General features: G+C 43.1%; 1 protein-coding gene across 1 annotated transcript; it reads right to left on the bottom strand.

The window, feature by feature from the left end:
• On the bottom strand, positions 1–27,024 carry LOC142586889 (protein obstructor-E-like). Its single transcript, XM_075697767.1, has 5 exons — positions 26,882–27,024; positions 11,600–11,815; positions 7,731–7,916; positions 4,542–4,743; positions 1–357 (listed from the first exon to the last, which is right to left on the bottom strand). The coding sequence occupies exons 1-5, from the start codon at positions 26,925–26,927 to the stop codon at positions 330–332; spliced, it is 678 nt and encodes a 225-aa protein (XP_075553882.1). The 5' UTR covers positions 26,928–27,024; the 3' UTR covers positions 1–329.
• Between the last annotated feature and the right edge of the window lie 631 nt (positions 27,025–27,655).

The following is a 27,655-nucleotide window of genomic DNA, read 5'->3' as shown; positions in this document are numbered from 1 at the left end:
TGTGGTCAACACATTTCTTTTATTGGCAGTTAGGTGCGGTAATATTGAAATAGCAAAATAAACTTCCTAACCAATTGTTCTAATCATTATATCAGATTAAGCTCGTTGTAAATTAACTGAGTATCAAAGGGAAACGAATGAACTTTAGTGCGATCTATCGTTAACTCTGGTACCTATTGACTCTAATCGGGAAAGCTGTTCGTGCTCAAATCAGGAACACTGCCGCATTTTACACAGAAAGAAATGGACGATGTCATCCTTCTGCGCTCCTTCTTTTAACGAGGCACCCGTTGTATCACGGTGGAAGTTGTTCTTTTGCAGGAACGTCTTCACTTCTTCTGAAAGCGGACATGAGGGCTGTAAAAGAAGAACAAACACCAGTTGTTAGAACCAAAGTACCTTAGTATTGAGTTCTCATATGATTCTTAGGTACTGATGTAAAAAGTAATGAAATGTGTGTGCTCTCAATAACGTTGTTACTTTTGCAAAACTAGAATGCAAAGTTGTGGTGACAATAAACAGGGCCGATACATGGCTTGTTCGACTCTGTCCTGACATCGCTCTTGTGAGCATGCGGAAACACGGCTGACCATGTCTAAGAAAACCAGTTTCTTACCCTTTGCACGTTACTTATGATAATTATTCTGTCCTTAACGACTGTCTGTTCTCTAATGTACTGCCGTACGCTTGACAATATTGTAAGACCATTTCGGCATGTTTTTATATTCCACAGGAATATTGTGTGGGGATGTAGAACAGAACCCTGGTTCTGCATGCCGATGTTCAACTGTTACGAAAGGTATCTTATGTTCATCTACGGATGATTTATTAACGTAAGCAATCATGTGCAACACAAAGATGTACATAATACAAGTGAGAAATACAATATTTTAATGTTGCACAAATTAACACGAAACTTCTGACAAGCAGTCTCGAATCTATTCTTTAGGTAAATGTAATGTTTCAAATTATTCTCGAAAAGCAATTTTCACAAATTGCCCACAAGCCCTATGCCACATTAAGAATAACCCAAGTCCCTTGCTTGACCAGGTGTTCATGGATCGGTCATTGTGAACGACAATGTATCTTTACAACCCAATAACCTCTCTGTTTTATGGTTCGTTTTCACTTTTTGTTAGTCACGTGAACAATTCCCCTTCGCTAAATGCAGTGCTGATGGCGCAGGTATTTTTAACCATATTGGGACGGAGTTTCTTTGCTGCCTGACAGCGATACCGCCAAAAACGCCTAAAATTTACAAACCACCCCAGTTGTACGCTAAGGATACATACAGCTATAAATAATTTGAAATGTACGGCTGACCTTTACATAAACAGGAGATCGCGTTCTTTCGAATTAGAGAAAATCCAAAATGCACTCTGTGATGTTGTGAAAATGGCCAATAACATTTCCTTGAATACTACTTTGCCCAGCTTTATCTAACAAGACGCACACAATAACTGGAACTGCACCAAGGAGAGCCTCAACTCGTTTATTACGATTTCGCGCTATTAAAGACCCTAGATTATCCAAAGGTCACTGCAGCCCTGAATGTTCAATTTCATATGGTGTGTTTTTTTTATTACGTCTCTTATTATCTGTAATTCAACTGTTCACATTTTATGTTAGAGACGTATCCTGTGAATAAACTTCGCGCATGGTCACCCTTTAGTGATCGTAAAGAAGCCTACAGGGCCAAAACTGCCCATCAGGGGAACTTATATATATTAGGTGAACTTGTTCCAAAGGGATGTAAGCAACATTGAAGCCCAACAACACAAGCAAGTATATTCTTTGGTCATCAATATCTGATCTCGTAGTCAGGCACGTCTTCTATTTAAGTATCAGTATTTTACAGACTCGCGCGTTTTATCGTTTCACATCAGTGACCAGTTATCCATGTTAAAAAACTGAATCCACTAGCTTGCATAAAGACGACACCATTATCAGCGGTTGTCTAATGTGTGGCGTGGTATTTTTGATGGCGACATAATCGGACCCATCGTTTTGATAACACACTAACAATGCAATGCTACCTCAACAACATCCTCAAGGTCCCTGTGAACGAAATCTGTTGCAACGTTCCACCTGCACACCTTCGGAACATCTAGTTTGAACACGATGGTACTCCTGCGCGTGGTAGTAGTCTCGAGCATGGCTCAACAAGCTTTTTTCTGGACAGTCGATTGTCCGATACGGACCTGTATTTCGTTCGTCTCGTACTTACTACAGCACAAGTAAATGTGAACTCTCCTCGTGCACAGACCTCGCGTAGGCCTATCATTCCAATCCACCTGGCTGGTCCCACGCATCGCCGTTTCGGCGCATAATTTCTCGCACGGTTGTGTCTGTAAGTGACATTAAGTCCACCGGAGCAGAATGCGTTATTGTCTCCATCTACAGCCTGCCTATTGATAAATATATGAGGAACCTCACAGCGCCAGTAAATTTTTTTTGACTGTAGAAATAATATTTATAACAATAAAAATATTTAGTAATTTGCTATCCAACCCAAGAACAAAACGCACAGGAATTGGAGATTTTTCCCCAAGGCTATCAAAACGATGGTTTCTCCATTGGTTTCTGCTATAGTTTCGTTACTGTAATTCGAACAGTTCACGCTTCTGTAGCATATTCTTTGTTGCTTTCGGCGTTTCAGAATACCAATTATAGTGCGCTTTACGTAGGATCGGCTATAGCCTTTAATTTGTTTCACTAGAAAAGCTAGCCCTCAGTTTCGTCGGCACTGAAGTGAGTTAACAATAACATTTTATTTCAAAGTACCTTACAGGCCCCAAGGGGAGCATTGAGTAAGGGGGGCGTCATTGAACAAATGACAAGAGAAAACAGATATATGAGCGCTAAAAAATGTGAGAGTTAAAAATGTTTGTAATTATCACATGCTTCCAAAACAGTGTTAAAAAAACGCTAAATCAATACAAAGAGTTATCGGGAAAGGAATGAAAAGTACATTTCACCCTAACCGTCCTGTATACCATTCGCTAATTTCGGTAGACGAATCATCATCAAAACATGAGTGTGTATTGAAATGCGCGGCCGAAAAGGCTCTTAAGCGTATGTAATATCATGACGTAGCGTACGATGCTGTAACTCACACGATCAATGGTTGAGTTTTTATTAGTTATTTGCGCAGCCGCATGGTTAAAGCAGCTTCACAAAAATTAATAGCTGCTTTGAGCGATAAAATAAATGGTACAAGTGTCACTCGCGCCAGTCAGCGAACAAAAGCTGAAAGTGACTTGACGAGCGGTCAGCGGAGTTCACTGTTCGGAGAATTGTTCAGGTTTCTACGCGACAGTGAGTTCAAATAAAGTAATGTAGAAATTTAGTCTTGCGCTGGTAGAATGTGTTCTCTGCTTCAGTTAGTTAACATTTCTGTTAATTTGTGGATTGCAGTTCAGACATAGACATCGTGGTGATTGCGAAATGCGGCTACACATTACGCCGAGGGGCACTCAATGGTATGCGTTTTTCTTCGTGATAAGACGTGTATTCAGGCCGTGGGAGCACAAGCGGTAGTTGTCGCTGCAGTGATGGCCACGCCGATGTATGCCCACTCAGACACGATGCGCCGCTAAACGCACCAAATGCGCGTTGACACGAGGGAAGCGTGTCGCAAATACTGCGATGTCGCCGTCGGGTGCGGCTTGGCGAAAAGTCATTGTTGAGCCACCACCACACAGGCCGTCTGCGTGGCACAGACGCCTCACTGAACTAATTGAGCTCCTCAAAGTAAAATACGTCATAAAAACCGTACAGTAGAAACGAAACACAACCAACGGAAGGGATACCGTTGGAGTTTAATTTGAATATACCAGAAAACATAATTCTCTTACGCAAGAACTCAAACACAAACGCTTTTCCCTAGCGGCGCGGCCGGCTCGGTTCCTTGAAACAACACCATCGCCCTCGCCTCCGCGCAACCGCAGGAAAGCTGCGGTTGGCGGGAAGCGTAACAAGCAGCAAGATATTTTTGAAATCTATCGCGTTCCACTCTTGAAGGCGGAGCTTAAGAGTCCTCCAAATTTTGCACGGCTCGGCATGCTTACGCTATACGTACCTTAAACTGAGACACGCCATGACAAACTAGATACGTCAGACGTATTTCCATAATACACCTGCTAAATCCGTATAACTTAACGGTAAAAGAAAGTTGAAGGAGGACTTCACACATACCTTTAGCCAAAGGAAACCTTTCGCAACTTCGAAGGCTGACTTTAAATTAAAAAGAAACATTATTGAGTTTTACGTGCGAAACCATGATATGATTATGAGGCACGTCGCAGTGGGGCGCAACGAAAATATGAACCCGCTGGGGTTCTTCAACGTGCACCTAAATCTAAGTACACGAGTGTTTTCACTTTTCGCCCCCGTCAAAGTGGGGCAGGGATTCGATTCCGTGACCTCGTGCTTACCAGCCCAACACCATAGCCAATAAGCCACCATGGCGAGTCAAGTCCCAGCTTAGCTTGAAAAAAAATGGACAGTGATTGCAGCACACACACAAAAGAAGAACATACCAGTCGGGTACGTTGGCGGCGTCTTCACAAGTGTAGCTGTATTGACTAAAGGCCTGGCCGTATCCGCAGCTGATGAGGCGTGGCTTGTCGTTAACACAGGTGATGAGTCGCGTGCAGTCGGCCGGATGAGGATAGCGTGGATACGGGTAGAACTTCGCACCAGGGCCCGTCACTTTGTCCGGGCAGCGGAATCCCACGATCGCTGCATCAATTCACTCTCGCAAATCAGAAGGCTCCCTCAACACGCTCTCCACTTGCGTGGCTGGAGAAACACAAAAGCTGTAACTTGAATAATTGATCACGGCTTAGTACTCTTAGGACTCGCATTTTTCCTAGGTACACGGTCCCTAATTGTTTTCCTACCAAATTTGGCCCCTGAGTAGTCCATGGTTTAAATTGTAGCGCTGCTGCGATGACAAAAGAAATTTCAAAGCCCACTGGTTGAACAACTTGGGCAACTGGATACGTAACACTGTGTATGTGCAGCTCATCAATTCATGCTACCTTGGGTCACTGCGCAAGTCTCACTCGCTGTTCCTCATTTCAATGAACCCTTTTGGTGCAAACTTGTTTAACTCGGTATGTGCCCCTCATCAATAAACCTTTTCTACTCCAACTTGTGTCATGTGGAACGTACGCTTGGGTATGTGCCGCAATTCATTGAAATAAAGATCAGTTAAATTTTGTGCAGTTGTGTGGTACACGAGATTTGCATATGAAGTTCTAAGGTAAACAGAGTAAGAATGTCGGCAGAACGACGGCGCCCAGGCAAGAAACAACAATTCTTGCAGATCCATTCGAAAGACAACTAACTGTAATTTTTGTTTCTCCTGTGGCGACCAATTCTTTCAGCACGAGCAAGTTGACTTGCTTTATACACATATCGGGTGCGCACTAATAGCACCGGGATTTAGGACTTGTGGCAACACATCAAGCATGCATCGAGAAAATAGTTATTGAGGTTACATATTACCAAGACATGAAAACAAAGACTTAGTAGGAGGGAGTAGGAGACAGCAGAGGGATCGCTAAACTTCCACTGGTAATTCATGCAGCGAAGTCACAAGAATTCAAATCCTCCATGTATATGCAGCAGACACGCTAAACAGCGTCACAGCACTGTGTAAAGCATATGGAACTTGTTTCTAATTATTTTTGTCTAGCATTGCCTTATTGAGCATGCAAAAACACCTGCATACTGTTATCTAACGCTGTCATGCATGGGCTCCGTGGTAACTAAGTATAGCCGCTGTTGACTTTCTTAAGCTCTTTTGCGAAGAAAAGCGACCAGTTCTGAATAGATGGTGCTCGGATCCACGCCCCAGAAAGAGTCCTCTCTCGGTAACAAATACATATAGCAAAGGTTGTGCTATTGCTCGCTACATGCGGTGGAAGCAATTGGGTGGGCCGCAAACTCGTCAGGCATGTACGGTTTCGGACAGCACCCATGGAACATCTATGTTGCCGTAGCTTAATCTTCCCTAGCTGATTCCTCCAGTGAGTGTGGTACATCTTTTCTACTTATTCAAGAATCAACTCAATGACAAATACTTCCTATCGCTGCATTCCCCCTACTGATATTCTTATCAAGTGGTTCTTGAGAAGTCCACAGCTGTATGCCCTGATTTCGCCTTAGGTGGAACGCATCACGTGGACTGTAAATGAAACTTGTTGGTACATATGTATGTTAATATTTGGGTACATCTCGAAAGCGATTCAATTAGTGCAAGATATTCAACGAAGAGCATTACATACTCATTCCACATACCCAATCCCGCGACACCTGTGACCAATGTCGTCATCAAAGAGGTTAGCTTAAGAGGGGCTATAGGTACACAATGCCGCATGATCAACGGCCCAAGTTTGCCAGACCGTGCATTTTTAACCTTGTTTCCCCGCACAGCGGCCCGACTCACTGCCCATTCAACCATGGACTACCCTGACTCACGTTAGAAGAAAAACAGTTAGAGCCAGACATAGACAGACAGACAAACAGACAGACAGACAGACAGACAGACAGACAGACAGACAGACAGACAGACAGACAGACAGACAGACAGACAGACAGACAGACAGACAGACAGACAGACAGACATATAGACAGAAAAATAGATAGATAGATAGATAGATAGATAGATAGAAAGAAAGAAAGAAAGAAAGAAAGAAAGAAAGAAAGAAAGAAAGAAAGAAAGAAAGAAAGAAAGAAAGAAAGAAAGAAAGAAAGAAAGAAAGAAAGAACCCGGGAAGTTCGCGAAGTACACTAAAAATGTTATTGACATTATCCTTATTTACAGCTCGCTTAAAAATGAATTATGAGTTTTACGTGCTAAAACCACAATCTGATTATGAGGCACGCCTTAATGGGCGACTATGAATTAAATTTAACCACCTGGGGTGCTTTCATGTGCGCCTAAATTTAAGTACACGGTTGTTGTTGTATTTCTGCAACGTCGAAATGCGGCCGCCGTGGCCCGGATTTGATCCCGCACCCTCGTGCTCAACATCAAAGCCACTAAGCAACCACGGCGATTTACAACGTGCTACCAGGGCCCCGCCGTCATCTTGTTGCACGCTGTCTATACATCAGAATGCGTAGATAAGGTGTAAAAATATAAATGTAGAATAAACATCTAAAAAATTTCTTATTTGAAGCAATGTATAAATAGAAATCGCTTATTAGCTGCAGCTGTTAGATAATGAATTTCTCAAAGTTCTATTTTCATATCTACTTTCATAAAACCACATGTGCTTTCGACATTGTTGTGTGTATGTTGTTCATTTATCACATGCACAAGCTGTAGTATACATGCACAAGCTGGATTTCTGTCTGGATTTCTCGTATGTGCCTCGTATGTCACGTCGCTATGCACTGGGGGTAAATGTGAAAACGAAGTCGTCGCCCCCGCCACGCCCGCTCATCATGGCATCGCTGACAGCCTAGGCAAGGATAACATCAAGAAATAAAAGCGAGCTTCATATAATAAATTATTTGTTCCATGCTACTACCTGCGGAATAATAATCACCTGGTACACTGCGTTGTCTTCATAACGGAAACATTTTTGCATTGTCTTCAAAAAGTTTTGCAGTTGCCTTTCAAATTTGGTGCGAAACACGGAACAGTGGGACATTTCCTTGCGCCAGCTCTGTCTTGAGTCGGCGAAGAGGAACGATACGAAAAATGATCGAACCTTCAGAGTCACATCCATCGACTAGGTCTGGCCAGTTGCAGGAGTGAGTGACGTCGTCATACGCCAGTCCCGGTTCACAGTTGGTCAAGTTGGCAAGCCCGAACTCGCATTTGAAGTACTGCAAGCAACTGCCACTGGGGAAGATTCCAAACTGCCATGGACAGTCAGGAGAAGGAATGGGACCGGCTGTAAACAGAGAAAGACGGCGTTCATTTGCTTGGTTCTTAAATCTTTAACTCTTAATGACAGGATAGCTCGTCATCCCCACAAACGCCCTTTGGTGCCCACAACGCGCAGTTAAATTCCTGCAGTTTTTGCACATGTGTGTAAGTGTAGTTTCTTGTAATTTTCACTAATCAATGATACACAATAATTTTCACAATATTTTTCGACAAGACCAGTAAAAATGCAGTAGGCATTTCTGCTGTCATATTTTTTAGAAGATGTTGGCATAAGATTTGCATGGATGAAAAATTCTGCACTCACAATTTTTTGCATGAAATTTGTCCTGACAATTAGGGCAGTTCCTATAGGATCATATGTATTTATATAGGAATGGAAAGGTTTTCATTCAGGATACTGATGCAATGACGGATAGAGAACATACGGGGCATATGGGACTATTTGAATAGGAACCAGAACAAAACAAAAAGGTTTCATATTGTCTTCACAAAAGTAATACACCTAGGCATATACAGGTAGATCCCCATAAATAAAACTGCTCAGGAGTTTTTAGACGCATGTTGTGTGTTATCGCTTTCACAACCTGTTATCGATCCTATGCGATCATCTGCTAATGTAGCAAATACCTTAGACTTAATTATAAATTCTCATCCTTACCTGATATGTTCAATCACACACTTACCTAGCATAAGTGATCATTGTCTTCTTCATTTTACTTTCAGCTAAACTACTCCCAAAACCTATAAAAACGGAACATCACACACGAATGCGAAAAGGCCGACTTCGACGCAATTAGCAGAGGATTAACTTCATATCTAGACGACCGCCTAACTGATTTTGACAACTGTTCAGTCCGAACGAACTTTAACTTGTCCGTTGCTAAAGTAAACGATATAACCAACAAGTATATACCGACTCACAAAATTGGTATAAATCCAGAAGCGCCCTGGTATAGTGCCCATATCGACCCGCTTGCCAACCGAAATAAACGTTTTTTTTTCGCTTGGCTAAAGGCTCACCCCCGAATCGAGGTGGGCTACTTAAAAATTAGCATTTGATATAACATGACTGCATTAAACGCTGCAAGGCATAAACATTTGTCTATCACTCTTCCATTAATTATAAATAACGTGGAAATGGACCACATCGCCTTGAACGACTCTTCGGTTTTCCGTCTTCCTCACGAGCAATGTGCTACTCTTTTAAACGATTCCTTTCTCAAAAACTTTCCCACCAAGTGTAAAAGTTTTCTACCTGTCACACGTGATTATGAGTATATACAAATGCCTCCAATTATTGTTTAAATGTCTGTTGTCCTAAAGCAAATTAATTCTCTCGGCATTAAATATTGTGCAGGCTTTGACTCAATTAACACAAAATTCCTGAAAAGTACTAATGTTTTTAGTTCACTCATTCTTACAAAATTTTTCAGCCGTACCTAGATACGTTAACTTTACCTAAAGAATGAATGATCGGGAAGGTGATTCCCCTACGTAAGTCAGGTAAAAAATAATTCACCAAATAACTACCATCCCATTTTGTTGACTAGTACGTGTTGTAAACTGTTTGAACATTTGATTTTTTTAACCTTGTTAAATTCCTCGAGTGTAATTCATTTTTTCACCCCAGCTCAACACGGCTTTGGCAAAACTTTCTCATTTGAAACACAGCTGGCTTCACTCACTCACGAGCTATATCAAATTTTGGATCGTTCTTCTTTTGCCCACTGTATATTCTTAGATTTCGTTAAGCGTTTAACAAGGTTTGCCACAGACTTCTCTTGTACAAATCAACCAAACTAAATCTATATCCTAACTTTGTCATGTGGATCATGGTCTTTCTAACAAACCGCAATCAGTTTGTTACAGCTACTGGTTTTAGTCCTTCTTTCACCAATGTGCATTCTGCTGTACCCCAAGGTCCAATTCTTACCACTCTCCTGTTTCTCATTTACGTTAATGACCTTCCTGCTACACTGTCTTCTAACGTACGCTTGTTCGCTGATGACTGTGTTATTTTTCCCGAAATAACCAATGAAATCAACGTAAGCAGGATGCAACTCGCCCTTGACGCAATATCTAACTAGTGTAACTCGTGTTTAATGGAACTAAATATTAACAAATGTAAAATACTACATGTATCCTGTGGTTTTTGCCAACATGCCACTTACCACCTAATCAGCGTTACTTTAAAAAGCGTTAACTCTTACAAGTATTTAGGTGTTCATGTAACTACAAACGTGTCATGGTCAATTTACACGGAATACGTTATCACCAACGCTAACCTATGTTAGGCTACTTGCGCCGTGACTTCGCTAGCTCACCTCATAACCTAAAATACCTACTCTATAAGACTCTGTTACATCCTAAATTAGAATACGCTACTTCTCTATGGGATCCTGGCCAAGATAACCTGAAAACAGCCTTAGAACTTCTCCTGGACAACTCACCTTGAGTTATGATTTCTAATTATAATGGAACTGCGAGAATTTCTTCCATGAAACAATCTTTGTCTTTCTTGCTGTCTGCTTGATGTAACATTGCACGTCTAGCACTCTTTCATATGATTTATCATCATCCTACACTGCACACGCCATTCTTTACAAGACTCCATTATGTATCAGAGCGTGTTGATCAATGTCATGAAGTGGGGACCTATCCATGCCACACAAAGCATTTCTCGCAGTTTCTTTTCTCTCGCACATGTATAGATTAAAACCACCATCCCATTGATATCGTAAATTCTACTGATATCTGCCTTTTCAGTTTTTCGTGAAACTTTAGCTAACATTGTAAAACCAGGAACTTCTTTTTTGTGACTGAGCAGCTGACACTGTACAGAAAGAAACATCTTATATTCTAGCATTGTGTTTTGTTCATATTGATCTCTGCGTTTTGTTTACTATGTTCCACAATTTCTTATGTACCACTCCCCGCTATAACGCCCCTGGTCCTGAGGGTATGATAAATAAATAAATAAATAAATAAAATAAATAAGTTTTGTGGCTTGGAGTCGTGTTGTAAACATCAGAAATCTATATAAAATGAGCTAATCCACAATAGCAAAAAGTAATATTAAGAAAAGCAGAGAGAACATTCTAGCAAGCTTAGCGGACACATTAGGCGAACATGGAACTAGTGTATACAAATATTTAGCGAATGTCTACGTACAAGTTAATGTTAAGCTAAAAAAGCGCCCTAAGGAATCATTGCAGGCATACAGGATGCTGTTGTAGCTGCAGCGCATGCCCGTTCAGTGGAAAAATGAAATAAGTGTTGTACAGGTATACTCGCAACATCTTGTTGAAGGCAATTGCACAGTTTTGTACACTGAAACATAAATGAAAATTTAATAATAATAATAATAATATTTGGGGTTTTACGTGCCAAAACCACTTTCTGATTATGAGGCACGCCGTAGTGGAGGACTCCGGAAATTTTGACCACCTGGGGTTCTTTAACGTGCACCTAAATATAAGCTCACGGGTGTTTTCGCATTTCGCCCCCATCGAAATGCGGCCGCCGTGGCCGGGATCCGATATAAATGAAAATTTGTGATTGTTTCCAAGTGTGGGCAAGACATATAGTTGGATGGATGTTGATGTAAAACAACCTTTAGCCAAACTCGATTATTAAGCTGACACTAGCAATTTTGGAATGTGCAGCCCAGACGATTAGAATACGTACGCTTGTTGAGGCGTTCGCCGCAGTCTATGCGCCAGTTGTAGTTGCAGAAGTCGTAAATGCCGCCATTGGGGTCAAACAGGAGCCCGTTTGGGCAGACCTCCTCAGTGACGGTGCCATTCTCACAGCGGGTGTAGCGGTCGCAATCTGTCGGGTGCGGCCAGGCCAACAGACCCGGGTCAGGGCAGTGCCGCGGTTCCACCACAAATGGCACAGCGCCTGCATCGTTAGCAATTTGTTAGACTCTGTCGCGGCTTTCTTGTTGTCACAGAAAGACCCCTCCTCTTTTTTCACACACACACACACACACACACACCCGCCCACCCACACACTTTAACGCTCACAGTACAGCAACAGTATTAGGGTCACACAAACGGAGTTAGTTTCTGTCTAAGCGATGCGTGCTAGCAAGACGTAGAAGAAGACTCAAAATTATTCAACTTTAACTCTGTATCATTACGTGGTAAAGAATAATCTCATTAGGCAGCAAGCCGTAGTGGAACTCATTACTCTGACGACCTGGCGTTGTTTAACGTGCACACAATGCATGGCCCAAGGAGCCGCAAATGCACGCAAAATTTCCGCGCGACTGGCCGCTCGAGGCCCTTTACGTGAATTTCCGGGATTCTTTCGCTCTCAGAAAAAAACACTGTTATGTAGCACGTATTGAGCCACAGAAAGCTGTATCGGAAGTCTTTTATGTTTCTCTACAAGTTTTTCATCGACACTTTTTATCTAATATAATATTTGAGAAGCTGATTAATTATCTAAGACGAATTGTCTAATTAGGTGCAATAAAAATAATTTGAGCATCTACAAGCGACGGCAAACAACATCATCTTGGTTCTGTGCAGCTACGTGGCATTTGCATGGTTTTTTTTAACTCTGGCTAAAATTAGCTGGAACACCCTATATATATTTTATCTGGCTGCGCTGTGCTCGGGACTGAGATGAGTTGCACTTCACTCTCCAAAAAAAAAAAAGTGCGTGTCGAGTGATCTGCTTTACAACACTTGCCAATGCGAAAAATGCGGTTCAAATCACGGATTCAGGACATCAAAGAGGTACCCCGCCATACTGACGCATTCATCCCGCATTTCCGCTACACAGGCGCTGAATTTTTTATGTTCATACCAGTTGACATGCTCACGTGAATGCTTCAGGCAGGAGTAATAAATGAACACATGACAAAATAACTTTATCAGACTCGCAAAGCCTTCTTTCAATACTTGGTGTTCTTTAATTTCACATTGATTAGTATTTAAGGAAATGAAGTACGATGTCAGTAATTTCACACTAAAACCCCAGATCCACTACGTCAGTATGAGGTCCCTAATTTCGTGTGTCGTGTCTTCCTATATGAAATTTGCCGTCTCCTCTAGTCTTTTCTCTGTGCCGGTAAATTATCCTCAGCATCCAAAGGGTCTTAAGCGAGCAAGACAGGTCCTTTAGGTGTTGTAGAAACGTAATTCAGTAATATAAGAGTTCAAGTCTATTCTGCGTCTTAGCGTCCGGGTTAATCAAGTGCTGTTCGTGCACGGTGACCTTGTCTGCTAAGGGTAATACAATCGCGCTCTCCGACAACTTAGTGCCTGTTGCGTACGCCTCATTCCCGGAAATTTATTACACTGCCGAAAGACGCGTCCGCTTTCTTCAATGGGTTGAATTGGATTTCAAGTTAAGGCTTTATGTTAGGATAAATAGACTATGACTTTCGGCTAACAAGTAGATTAGTTCAACCTTTGTTTATTTCAACTTACACGCATATTAAGATACGTGCCTTTGTAATCAATGTTAACCGGTGCAAAGTCACTAATTTTTGCGTTTGTTCTATTCGAGGCACTTCAGAATGTATCTACTAAAAGACGCTGTACACTCTTACGACTCGTGCAGGCAGTGATAAATGGGACTCTTGAAAACCCAAGTCTGCAGAGGTAAGCGTAGCCTAGCTGCTTGCAAACTGCCTAATGGTAATGAGAGTTCATTACTTCCATAATGGACAGTGCCTGTTGCCGGACGGAGCACCACGGATTCGAGCGTTTCTCTAATCCGCAAGAATATAACGTGAAACACAAGCACGTCATCAGACTGCCGTTATTTGCCAACAGCACCACGTTTTCTGCAAGCACGTTCTCAGGCGCGCAAAGCAGGCACTGACGGTTCCATATGCGCGGAAACGCATACTTTGTTCATTTGTTACCAATTTGGGCTTGATAATGTTCACTTCTCATTTATTCCAAAAAAAAAAAACGCATTTAGCCTACCTTTATCGCACTCTAGACAACTTTCACTACTGTATTCGCGGAATACGATGCAAGCAAATAGTGAAAATACTTTTTGCAGGCATTACAGATTTCATTTTTCCTATGTTCGAGTCACTAGATCATCTATAAATAATTGTTAGCTGCTCGTTTAGACAAATATATCAGTGGATTCTAGCGGGTGTTGAATCAAGCTTCAGCGGAAAGCTGATAAGAAGGCGAAACAGTCTGCAAACGGCGGCCACACGGCTCCGAAGTTTCGCTAAAGTGGGGTATATTTTCACCAGTTGGCATTGTTTTAAGCCCATCGAATGAGGAGAACACAATAACTTTTGCATTCTGCCCGCACCACAAGGCAGCCGGCGCCGACGGTATCGAACCCTCGACCTCGATGCGGTAACAAGGGGCGTGCTCAATTCCGAGGGTTGTTGAGCGCGGCATTACTGGCGTGCCGCTGGCCTCGAGCCATGTCCTTGCCCGGAGAAAGAAAGGGTGGCGGGACATACTTATTCGCGAGGCCTCGCTCTCAAGGAGTGAGCGGCGACATCTGGGTCAGCGGCCTGTGCGCCTAAGATCTCGGGGCGTGTCGCGAGTCGATTTTTTTTTATGCCACCAAGCACGACCGTCACTTTCTGCTTTTTTTCCGATCGTGTCGCATAAGCGCCTACCAGCACGGTACGACAACTTGATGCTGCTTGGCTTCCCGTAGGGGTGTGTTCCAATTCGTTCCAAGAGGCGAGGATGTCTAGCCTGACGTCTTAAGAAACAGCTTCGTGTGTGCAGCTGTCTGCATGAGGGAACAAGAGTAGCAGCGTTTGCTACATAGATTCCAATTATTTGTGATACAAAGGTAAACTCTAAAGTTACTTGGTATTGCTTTATTCTAGAAGTTTACTAAATCAAAAAAGTAAGTTATTTCACACTTTATATTTCATTTTGTGGTGTCGTGCAAATAAAACAACACGCGTAATTTATAGAATGACTACTCGCGCAAATTGATTTCCTAAGTACATTTTCTGAATCTCGTCTAAACAGTGCTAACGCATATGCTTTTACTCCCTTCAGTTACGAGTTATGATATTCCGAAGAGAAAAAAAAATTTCAACCTGAAGGTATTCTGGCTTTAGGTGCCCAGGTTGTAAAGTAAAAAAAAAACTCCTCTCTAGGGCAATTATTACGTATAAGCCGTCGCGTCCAAATGTGGAGAAATCATGACTCAATACTCATCTTTTTTTTCCTTAAGCGCGCTGTGTTAGTTTAAAGAAAGGAGGGAAATTATTCATTCAAGTTTGTGTGAGTGGTGATCAACGGGTTCACAGGTCGTGATAATGGAAGAAAGCTTCCTCAGCTGCAACGCACACGAAAACGTATTTTTTGCAGCGGAACCTCGTTTTCCCCCCGCGCTACTCATTCTCGCACAGCTCCTTCCCTCCCCCCTCTCCCGGTGCCTCGCAACGTTGGTTGAAAGACGACACGCACCCTCCCCGCCTTCCTCCGTTGCGCGTGGGCGAGGTTGAGCCACGAACGTTGGCTACCCTCTCACATTTTCACTCATACAGCATAAGGCGCGCGGCAAGGGCGTGTTTGCCCTCGGGCTTTGTACGCAACATCAACGTCACAGCGGCGCCGGCCGCAGGAATGCGCCTGGAGTGGCCATATAATTTATATCGCAATAAAAGGAGGTAAGAAGCTTGGTATGCGACTGGCTTTCATTTTAAAGCATGGTAGGAAGAGACAGACCGATGCAAGCTATTCGACTGCAGTGGTGTTATTCGCATGATTTAAATAAGATGAAAGATTAACCTCTGCTTCGTATACACTTAGGGATGTGAGTACAAATTTCAAACGAAGGCTTAGTTGGCATGATAAGAACTACCAGTTTTCTGCCTTTGATTTTCGCCCTGCGGCTTAGAATGGATGCTCAAAACAGTTTTCTTTTCATTGCTTACGCGTATTCTCGATGTGATCTGCACATTTAGATTGGAAATATGCGCTTTTCTGAGTATTCTTATGTGCCAATAATAAAGGGTTGAAGGTTTCATGTAATACGACGTTGTATCGACGTGCGGCTAAGGGCACAGTGAGCGTGTGTAAAATTGCAGCTTGCACCAATTTAGCCTTCGACTGTCGATCGTGTGATTTTTTTAGGCAGTATCTATACGTTAATATAAGACTTCCCAAGAAGAGGTCCAAGAACAACACACACGGAAAGAAAATGACATCTGTGTTAAGTGAACTTCAATCGGCATGCACGAGCTAGAAACGACCTTTCTGTCGAAGACATTTTCATGGTGGTAACTAAATCAGACGGATGCCTGTACTCGTATCGTGCGTACCTTACGTTGGTGCTTGACCATATATGTGTAAGTGTGTCACTAAACTTTACAGCTTGCGACTCAGCCTTGGCGGCATTTGTCTTTTTATCCATTCATTCTAGTTTTCATGTACACTGCTTTATGATAAGAGGAAACATTCCCAACTTGTGCAAGCCACTATTTTATTGCGATGACATAGCTTGAAAACGGCGGCGTTACACGGGATCGACGGCGCGGCGCCAATCGTTGAGCGGTTGTGATTTCACCACCAAGTAAACTTGCCGAGCCCCCAAACCATAAGTTGCGTTTAAGAAGCGCTGTAGTCATCCTCGGTTAATCATGTCGGGTTAACATCGCTCGCGCATGTTCCTACGCTGCTGCATCAGCCAACTGTAAGACTATTCAGTATAACGACTGTATGAAGTTACGGGAAAATAACGACACACATCAATCCGAAATCACCATTTGCAGTAACTGTGGTCTCATGCTAGTGCTTTCTGTTTCTGACACCGACAAGGCACATTCTATAGCATTTAAATAGCCCTTATAGTCGTGCTATAGCGTTTATATTCTAAAGAACCACCAGAGAAAACAAATTTAGCGATATTGGTATATATGATAAGCAGTGGTTCGAGGAGAAGGCAGCCGCTGCTATTCAGGGGTTTATAAAATTATATCTAGCCCACTAGGTACCAGTTTGCTTTTGCTTATTCTTTTTTAGTCTATCGATTTCCATGTATGCAACGTCCCTTTATTTAGAGCCAAAGGGCCCTGCTTTAAAAGCACTGTTTTCCTGGTGTATTATCACGTGCCCATGATACTTTCTTTAGAGTAAACGTTCGCTTGCAAACTAAAGAAAAGGCTTCTGCTGTCCTTATCGAGTTTACAAAAATCCTATATACCAGCACTTACACAGCTTCGCGAACATCACCATACTTTCTTAGAGTATTTCAAGAAGCAGACAACATCTAAGGAGAATTTTTTGCACACTATCCCCACCAATTAGTACGAAGCCCTAAGCTCTAAGTCATCATCATACCATCTTCATAATCAGCCCACTACAGGGCAAAGGCCTCTCCCATACTTCTCCAACTACCCCGGTCATGTACTAATTGAGGCCATGTTATCCCTGCAAACTTCATAATCTCATCCGCCCACCTAACTTTCTGCCACCCCCTGTTACGCTTCCGTTCCCTTGGAATCCAGTCCGTAACCATTAATGACCATCGGTTATCTTCCCTCCTCATTACATGTCCTGCCCATGCCCCCCCATTTGTTTTTCTTGATTTCAACTAAGATGTCATCAACTCGCGTTTGCTCCCTCAACCAATCTCCTCTTTTCTTATCCTTTAAAGGAGCACTATAGCGAAACAATAAATCAATTTAGACTAATGAAACATTGTTTGAGAACCCTGCAGGCAGCCATTAAAAAAATAAATTGGTTATGAGATGAGAAAAAGAAGGTCCAAGTATCAGTATTTGCATTTCGCGCCGAAACCGCAGCGCCGGTACGTTAGGGTGACGTCAGGGACTCCAAAGCATGTTTTCGCGTTTGGGCCGCGTTGGCTGAATAAAGGTTCCCGAAACTTGCCATGTTTAATATTTGGTAACTTTAGAACACAATGTAGTCAATCTGTACCGCTATATATATTCAGTAGGCCCAAGAAGATGCCATCCAAATCCAAGCCGCCACAGCCCCCAGGTGAGGGAACCTAAGCAGGCGTCGCCACCCGTATTTCGCTCTTGTGCTTTTTCTGGCTTACCAAACGTTTTATCATTGTAAGAGTAGTGTTTTTGGTGTGGTAGAACGGTAATTTACTGATGCAGAAGAAATTATTTTTCCCTTTAGTGTCCCTTTAACGTTACACCTCTCAATCTTCTTTCCATAGTTCGCTGCGTCGTCCACAATTTAAGTGGAACCCTTTTCGTTAGTCTCCAGGTTTCTGCCCCTTACGTGAGTACTGGTAAGACAAAGCTGTTATACACTTCTCTCTTGAGGTATACTGGCAACCTGCTGTTCATGATCTGATTACGCCTGCCAAACGCACCCCATTCCATTCTTATTCTAATTATTTCAGCCTCATGATCCGGATCCGCGGTCACTGCCTCCCCTAAGTAGATGTACTCCCTCACCACTTCTAGTGCCTCGCTACCTATCGTAAACTGCTGCTCTCTTCCGAGACTGTTAAACTTTACTTTAGTTTTCTGCAGATTGATTTTTAGACCCACCCTTCTGCTTTACCTCTCAAGGTCAGTGAGCATGCATTGCAATTGGTCCCCTGAGTTACCAAACAAAGCAATATCAACAGTGAATCGCAAGTTACTAAGGTATTCTCAATTAACTCTTATCCCCAATCCTTCCCAATCCAGATCTAATAATACCTCGTGTAAACACGCTGTGAATAGCGTTGGAGAGATCGTATCTCCCTGCCTGACGCCCTTCAATTATTGGGATTTTGTTGCTTTCTTTATGGAGGACTACGGTGGATGGGGAGCAGCTATACATATCTTTCAGTATTTTATATACGGCGCGTCTACACCCTGATTCCGTAATGCATCCATGAGTGCTGAGGTTTCGACTGAATCAAGTGCTTTGTCGTAATCAATGGAAGCTCTATATAAGGGTTCGTTATATTCCGCACATTTCTCTATCACCTGATTTATAGTGTGAATATGGTCTATTGTTGTGTAGCCTTTACGAAATCCTGCCTGGTCCTTTGGTTGACAGAAGTCTAAGGTGTTTCTGATTCTATTTGCGATTACCTGAGTAAATACTTTGTATGCAACGGACCGTTCGCGGATCGGTCTGTAAGTTTTCAAGTCTTGGCATCCCCTTTCTCATGGATTAGGATTTTGTTAGTGTTCTTCCAAGATCCGGTCATATCCAAGGTCATGAGGCACTGCGTATACAGGGTGGCCAGTTTTTCTAAAAAATTTGCCCACCATCCTTCACGAAATCTGCTGTTACCTGATCCTCCCCAGCTGCCTTCCCCCTTTGAATAGCTCCCAAGGCTTTTTTTTTTACTTCTTCCAGCGTTACTTGTGCGATTTCAAATTCCTCTAGACTTTTCTCTCTTCCATTATCGTTGTGGGTGCCACTGGTACTGTGCAAATCTCTCACAACTCCTCAGCCACTTGAACTATCTCATCCATACAAGTAATACTATTGCCGGCTTCCTTTTTTAGGGCATACATCTGATTCTTGCCTATTCCTAGTTTCTTCTTCACTGCTTTTAGGCTTCCTCGGTTCCTGAGAGCGCGTTCAATTCTATCCATGTTATAGTTCCTCATGTCAGCTGCCTTACGCTTGTTGATTAACTTGGTAAGTTTTGCTATTTCTATTCTAGCTGTAGGGTTAGAGGATTTCATACATTGGCATTTCGTGATCAGGTCTTTCGTCTCCTGCGATAGCTTATTTCTATCCTGTCTAACGGAGTTACTGCCGACTTCTATTGCACCCACCGTTATGATGCCCATAAGATTGTCGTTCACTGTTTCACCACTAAGGTCCTCTTCCTGAGTTAAAGCCAAATACCTGTTCTGCAGCTTGATCCGGAATTCCTCTATTTTCCCTCTTGCCACTAACTCACTGATCAGCTTCTTATGTACCAGTTCCTTCCGTTCCCTCCTCAAGTCTACGCTAATTCGAGTTTTTACCATCGTATGGTAACTGCAGCGCACCATGCCGAGCACGTCCACATCTTCTATGATGCCAGGGTTAGCGCAGAGTATAAAGCTTATTTCATTTCTAGTCTCGCCATTCGGGCTCTTCCACGTCTACTTTCAGCTATCCCGCTTGCGAAAGAAGGTATTCGTTATCCACATATTTTTCTGTTCTGCAAACTCTACTGATAACTCTCCCCTGCTATTCCTAGAGCCTATGCCATATTCCCCCACTGACTTGTCTCCAGCCTGCTTCTTGCCTACCTTGGCATTGAAGTCGCCCATCAGTATAGTGTATTTTGTTTTGACTTTACCGATCGCTGATTCCACGTCTTCATAGAAGCTTTCGACTTCTTGGTCCTCATGACTGGATGTAGGGGCGTAGACCTGTACGACCTTTAATTTGTACCTTTTATCAAGCTTCAGGACAAGACCTGCCATCCTCTCGTAATGCTATGGGGTTCCTGTATGTTACCAGCGATATCCTTAGTACTCAGCAATCCGATTCATAGTTCTCGTCTCTCCGCTAAGCCCCGGTAGCAGAGGACGTGCCCGCTTTTTAGCACTGTATATGCTTCTTTTGTCCTCCTAACTGCATTGAGCCCTATAATATCCAATTTACTGCCCTCTAATTGCTCCACTAGCACTGCTAAACTCGTCTAACTGGATAACGTTCTAGCGTTAAACGTCGCCAGGTTCAGATTCCAATGGCGCCTTGTCAGGACCTAGGGATTCTTAGCACCATCTGCGGCGTGACAGGTTTGACCGCCACCGTGGCCAGTTGCTTCGCCGCTGCTGTTGACTGAGGGCCGGGGTCTGATTGTTGTATTTATACAGGAGGTTGTGGCCATGTACTGCACCCGGGTGGCCAATCCTGCTCTGGTGAGGGAGTGCGTTACCGGTTCTGATCACCGGGATCAGGCCACACTCCAGGCCTGTTTATGCAATTTTATCAACACGCTTTTTTTCTTTATTGCACTGGTAAATCGCGCTGCACCGGCATTCGAACCATGGTCCTCTTGCACGCGAGGCGGATGCTCTACCTCTGCGCAACCGCTGTCCCTAAGCTCTAAGTATTGGTGCTCAAAAACTAAAACTTATCTGCCACAACATAATAAACGAGAATCATTTACAAGGCCAGTCTAAACAAAGCAGGGTGTTCATGAAGTCCACTTTATTGCCATTAAGAGACATGTAGCAGGAAGGCCGCTGCAGAAACTAATGTGCGCAATCTATATGTGTCTGTTGTTCAAATACCAATGATTCAACATCGCTAAGGCAGGAATTATTTAATGTACCGGTGCATTTTTTCGCAAGTAGCAGAACGTGAAATATCTCCTGTGGCGTAGATCCTATATGTATTCATTTAGTAGGATTACTCAAAGAAGTGGACCTTGCTTACACTGAAAATCCATATCACGGTCTCACTAGAAGACAACGCTTCACTAAACATCTACTTTGCGACAGGCAATATGTTTAAGCTTCTTTCTGCTAAATACCGCCTAAATGCCAGCGCTTCTCGTTATCGCTTCTTTCTGTGTTCTGCTTCTAGTTCCGCGATGGTTAGATCACTATTTCCAGTCGTCATGTTGTTTACATACAACAAATTACTGATCAAGTTGCCTGGCTACGCACACCACGACTCGCTGTGTCTAAGATGATGCAATGTTTATCAAGTATTGCAATGACGTTTTGCAATTAGCTTGTTCATAAACCTAATTAGTCGCAAATATTTTCTGTAACATTATTTACTATTCAGAATGATAATGAATTTTACTCTATTTTAATTAACCTCGCTATACTTATGTACCACCAAATGATTGTCATTGTGCTTAATTAATTCCGTCACGTGCACTACTTCGCAGGTTGCAAATATTTCTGCTATTTAATACACCGCTTATTAAAAAACAGCGGCAAGTTTTCAACCTTGGATGACAATGTCGCTGGCTTACCCTAATTCTGCCACCTTTCACTCACGTTTGCTCGGAGAAGTGTCGTCGCTGGACATATAAAGCTCCCATCAAACGCCTCTGCTAAACCATAAATTTAACCAGGAGATTAACCTTAATTACTTATACAGAATCCACTTTAGGCTTACTAATTCCATCGTAATAAATCATAATTAGGCTTAAGTCATCCTAATTAACCTAACTAATCGTGATTAGCATTAATCAATTTAACGATAATCGATCACAGTTAGGCTTAAGTATTCTTAATTGCCCATAATAATACTTGTTTATGCCTGATTAATGTACCCGAACTACTCTTTCTCAGAATATTCAATCCAGCCTAAATAACTGCATTAGCCTCGTAGTGATACATTACCAATAGTCTTATTGAGCACGTAATCATACCTTATTACGCTACGTTGCGCTTCCTTAATCCTAAATAGTCTTATCTTGCCTTAATTAAAGTCATCTTAATTATTCTTATTAACCTGTTATTAACACTAATTAACCTCAGCGGCTGTTCAGTACAGGCTACATACGGTCATAATCATAAATTTCACCAGTAATGCGTATTCATAAGGCAATCTCTTATATACTCCTATAGGACCCCAAGTATACCTATGTATCGTGTCACGCTTTGGAGGCAGACCGACGGATGGACGGACCGAGTTCTGAGGAAGGTAGCCCTAAAATGCATACGCATGAAAACTAGCCGGAGATGCCTTTTAAAAGTGGCAACTAGATTCGGCATCGCGTTCCAGCGCGTGGCGCGCGGCCGTACATCGCACCATCACAAGGAAGCTGTCGCGCGTGAGTTGAATGCCGATTGAGGCGGGCGTCCTTCCTTGGTCTGCCTTGTGCAGCCGAAGAATGCTCGCGGGCCGCCAACCGCATGCGGCTGCAGCTGCCCTCAGCCAGCCAGATCCAAGGGCGCACTACTTGGTGTTGATCGCTACCGCACAGCTGCCGGCCACACTCGATCGCCTTAGATTTTTCAGCATTATCTAGTCAACGATGACGCCATACCGACGCACTAATAGGCTAAACAGGAGGGCATCCCTTTTCAGTGGGCTTGCCATCATGTCAAACTCATTCGTCCGCCGTCATGCGGTCCGCGCGTTTTGCACAGATAAAAATTTACTATGGCCGCTTTAGCCACCGTGTAGCATATTCATGACACTGGCGGTGCTGCTGAGCGAGTGGTGTTACACTGCTATAATTTTATTTTTACTCGTGTCATTCTTAGAGGGACACTCAAGCCAAATCCTAAGTCCAGCAAAAAGTGATAGATTATGACTTGAGAATCACTAAAACGTCATTATTATCGCGAACAGAGCTTTAGTAATGGAGAAATGGAGGTAAATGCTCGACACCATTAGAGACTCCCCCACGATAATCAAATACTTGCCCGATGCGAAGGCACTGCTCGTTTAAATTCTGTCACTGGTAGTTAACCACTCGCTTTAAAAAAATAATTCGATTGCAGTAAGAGTTCAAATAAATCGCTAGTTTGTCGGTGCTATATAAATAAATATATATATATATATATATATATATATATATATATATATATATATATATATATATATATATTAGAAGAAAGACCTCATTGACGTAACCATCGATAACAACACGGGTGGTCGAAACGTTTCGTTTTTGCTCATCTCGGCACCGTCCGCGCTTCGATATTTCAGTAGTTTCATTTTCACGTAGTGCTGCACCGGTTTTAGTGGCTCGGGAAACTCGCACAAACTATAAGTAAAAGAGCATTCCACGTCCATGTGACGTCGCATAGCGACATATGTTTCTTATTTGCCATTATGTTGAGCTGCTAAGTGCGAGGTCGCCGGCCCGAATCCCAGCCACGGCGGCCGAATTTCGATGGGGGCGAAATGCGGAAAACACGCAATTATATTTAGGTGAACATTAAAGAACCCCAGAGTGGTCGAAATTTTCGGAGTTGCCTACGACGGCGTGCCTCATAATCAGAAAGTGCTCTTGGTACGTAAAACACAATAGTTGAAAATAAATAAAATAAGATGTGATGCCGCACGTTGCTCGAAACGTCCAAGCCACTTGACCAAAAACAGCTGCAACGGCGAATCCACCGCTCCGTCTTTGCTCGGTTTCTCTATGGTCACGCATTTTCGTATTGCGCAGAAAACTGTAGCGCTGTCTGCCGGGCACCGTTTTGCACAAGGACGGCAGTAAAGGGCAGTCATGGCGCATGCAACGTCACCACTCCCCGAATGGGTGGCGGGAGATTCGAATTGCGATAAAGGTAACCCTTCAGTTGCAATGTCCTTGTAATACAAGTATTGTCTTTGCATGAGACAAGCGCTACGAGGTTTCTAGAATGGTATTTAAATACTTCACGTCGACTTAGCAGTTGCCTTTAGTATTCCTTTAAAGTACTACTGCAATCAGGTTGCAGTCAAGAAAACGCCGGCCCCTATACCCGATACACAACACAGACGTTCTGCTACAATATATATAGTACTATAAAAACTTTATTGCTTCTAAAAATGTTAATGATAGTCCGCAGATGCGGCATGTGCCTCGCGGTGAAGTTGTTTATTGCAGTCAAACTTTGATGTCACGCACGCAACTGAGCCCGTCCCAGACGTCGCCACTGTTACATCGTCGTATTTCTCAGGCATCTTTGTCTGCATGTTTCAGCGGCCATCTAGTTCTCTCAGTTATTTTTTTCCTTTTTGTTTTGTTTTGCATTGACTAGATGCACATTTTTTTGCATTTCGTCAGCTTTAGCTTAAACATGCACTGTGTTTTGCTTAGCGGTGGCGCTCACTGAATATGTATAAAGGAGACGGTGTCATGGCGCGTGTCACCAGCGAAACTCCTCTTCGCAAGGAGCCCTTCTGCACAAAGTGGAGGGGATTACTTAAACGAGCTATAGTTTTCCCGTGTCTGAGCTACCATAATCCCCCCATATGTGACGTAAGGTAATTAGTTTATAAAGTTAATTCTTGAAGCTTGGATAAATATTCATGTCTTCACTTTGCTTTCTAGGGCAAATAAAGTTCACCTCTGAGACTAATATAGCAGAAGTAAAATTGTGATACATGCGACGGGTCAATTAAAAAGATTTCGTTAGCGGTTAATAAAAGCACCCCATATAGTGCAGCCGGATAGTTAATCTGGCACGTTGCCCAAGAAATAAAAGGTGGGCAAAGTGATTACAATCCCTAGAAAGCTTCCACCTCTTCATCTAAAGGGTTAGTCCTACCTCCTCCATCAGTGTCTGTTCAGCGGTAAGGAAGCATGTCATCCACTCCCAGGTAGATAAATTTCAAACGTGTCCTCTTTATTATGTAAATCAACATGGCTTGCATATTGGTGTTTCCTGTGACGCTCAAATAGATAGCTCATATTGCAGAATAGCTCTTGTATTGCCGTAGATATCTCGGTCAACTACTTGCGAAGAGCCCTTGATGAAACCCTTAAAGAACTCCTACTTCTAAAACTATCGCTCATTAAACTTGACCATTTTGTTGTCGAAGGATTCGTGACATCCCTGCAAACCAGCAGCAAACTGTTTATGCTACGAATATGTTTTTTTAGCCTGTGTATCGCAGCGACGCTTTCCTTGCCTATTTTCCCTGGTTTGGCGTTGCTGTCCAGGTTTTCTTAGGTTGGTTTCACTATCGGCAGAAATATCTGAGGATATATATTGGACGGGTTTTACGAGGGGGGGGGGGGAGGCGACAACTTTTGCTAAGCTTCAAACAATATGCCATGTGGCCGAACAGAAAATAAGGTAATGTTGTCTGCCGTGGCTTGGACGCAGTATTTAGACTAATTACACAATGAGTTCTTAATAATTGGTCATCTTCGATAAACATTTTGCTGTGAACAAAGATGTTAAAGGAAAAAAAATGTAGACCTTCTTGAAGAATTGCCGATTCGATTTTTCGCGTTCAATAGGTGCTTGCCGCAAAAGACATTTTTTTTTTGCATGACTAAAAAAGAAGCCTGCGAAATACAAAAATTGCCGCGCGCCAAATCGCGTGCTGCGGTCTAGCAGCTCGCAACTGTTGTCTGAAACTACTAAAAAGGAAATATAGTGCCGTTAATTTTTACAGCGTAGATAATTCCCGCCACGGTCACACAATGAAGAAGAAAAAGGAAACTGAACACGGAAGTAGCGCAACTGTCACTTCCTTAGTTGCTCATCTATGAGTGATGCCAGTGCCAGCGCCTCAATTTCGGGCGAGAACAAAGCGAACATTTTTATCCAACCGCGATTGCGCTAGAATTGGGCTCGGCGAGGCGCTTCACGCATAGATGAGCCTCTATTAAGGTAACTGTTCTCTAAGGCTCTTAGTCACCCTTGGTTAGTGCGCAGTTTTCCCTTACAGAAGGAGCGTTACATGTGAGTAGTTCATAGACGGTTGGTACTCCGAGTAATTTAAATGGGCTTGTAACAGGAAGAGAGTGAGTGATTAGAATGTCTAATTACATATATTTTTGTCCATTTAGACGTCATACATTAAAACTATGAGCTTATTTATAGTATGTTAAATATTTCGTTTGGTTCGTATGGTAAATTTTTCGTGTCAACAAGTACCAACAGCCATTGTAATTACGACATGTTTTTCTGTACGTTTTCTTGGCTTTGTAATTGTACAGGGAACGTCGCCTGCTGTCACTATTAGGGTTCTCAGGGACACACTCAAGCTGCCTAGAGCAGGTTTTAGCCGCGAAGACCTTGAAGATCTTCATGGAGAAATAAATATTGCTTGATTGATTGATTTTACAAACGCGGATTGCAGACAGTTTTCATGTGATGTCGCGCACACCGCTTCTCTTAAAGCTAGTACCCAAACATGCCGGCAGCGATGACGTCAGTTCCCTTTATCATCACGCGTACATCGTTTCACTTTGTTCACAGTGAACGTTTCTCCCGGGTTATCACTGTGACCAATTTATGGCTCGGCACAAGTCGCACCTGTCGTGTTATAGCGCTGTTTCGTTTCCAGTCTATGCCACTTCTCGATGTGCGGGTACCCGAACATGGCTACCGCGATGACGTCTCGTGAAAACTATCTATGCTCTTAACATAGAGTGACCACTCACCGGCGAGTGACGCGAGGGCCACGAAGACCACGACAGGGCTGATCATCGTCGTTCAGTCGCAGTTATCGACGGTCTCCGTAGGGCGACTACCGCGACGCAGCTGCTCCGTTTTTTTTCTCCTCCCCGAGGAGGAGGAGAAAGTGGCGCGCCGCGAGGACCGGTTCACCTGGTTGTCGCCGCACTAACCCCCATTCTCGAGACCGCTATGCTGCTGCTCGCCGACTCGGTTCATTCGAGCGCTCTTTCCATTTACACTTGCCCTTCGACACAACCAGCCCACTCGCATTGCGTTTCTGATCCTGAAACCTCCTAGTATGTTATCAGGATAGGAGCAGAACTCTAGTAATGCAGCAACGTGAGGCATTTAGGTAGGCAGGAACTATGAAACACTAAGTAGCCCACATTTTATTCTCGCGCCCGTTGATAGTTTGGCCTACCGCTCAGACCATTTATTCAGTTCACTAACTGTGCACATTCATTGCATTCGTGCCCCAAACAATAGTTTCCAGTGACATACGGGTAACATGGCTGCAGTATGGAGACAAGTGATGGTATTCAGAGATTACGGTATTAGCCAAAGAAATGAAAATATTTTCCACGTGGTTAGTTCTTTCTATGCGACGTGAGGGCTTTTTGTTGCTTCAACTTACGTTTTACCCGCCTTGGTGGCTTAGTGGGTATGCCATTGCGTTCCTGAGCGCAAGATCGCGAGATCACGGGAGCTGCATGGGGGCAGCATTTTTATGAGGGGGAAAGGCAAAAATGACCCTAAGC

Source organism: Dermacentor variabilis, chromosome 7, assembly GCF_050947875.1.
Source record: "Dermacentor variabilis isolate Ectoservices chromosome 7, ASM5094787v1, whole genome shotgun sequence".
Taxonomy (NCBI): domain Eukaryota; kingdom Metazoa; phylum Arthropoda; class Arachnida; order Ixodida; family Ixodidae; genus Dermacentor; species Dermacentor variabilis.
This window is presented reverse-complemented; position numbering and strand designations above follow the sequence as displayed.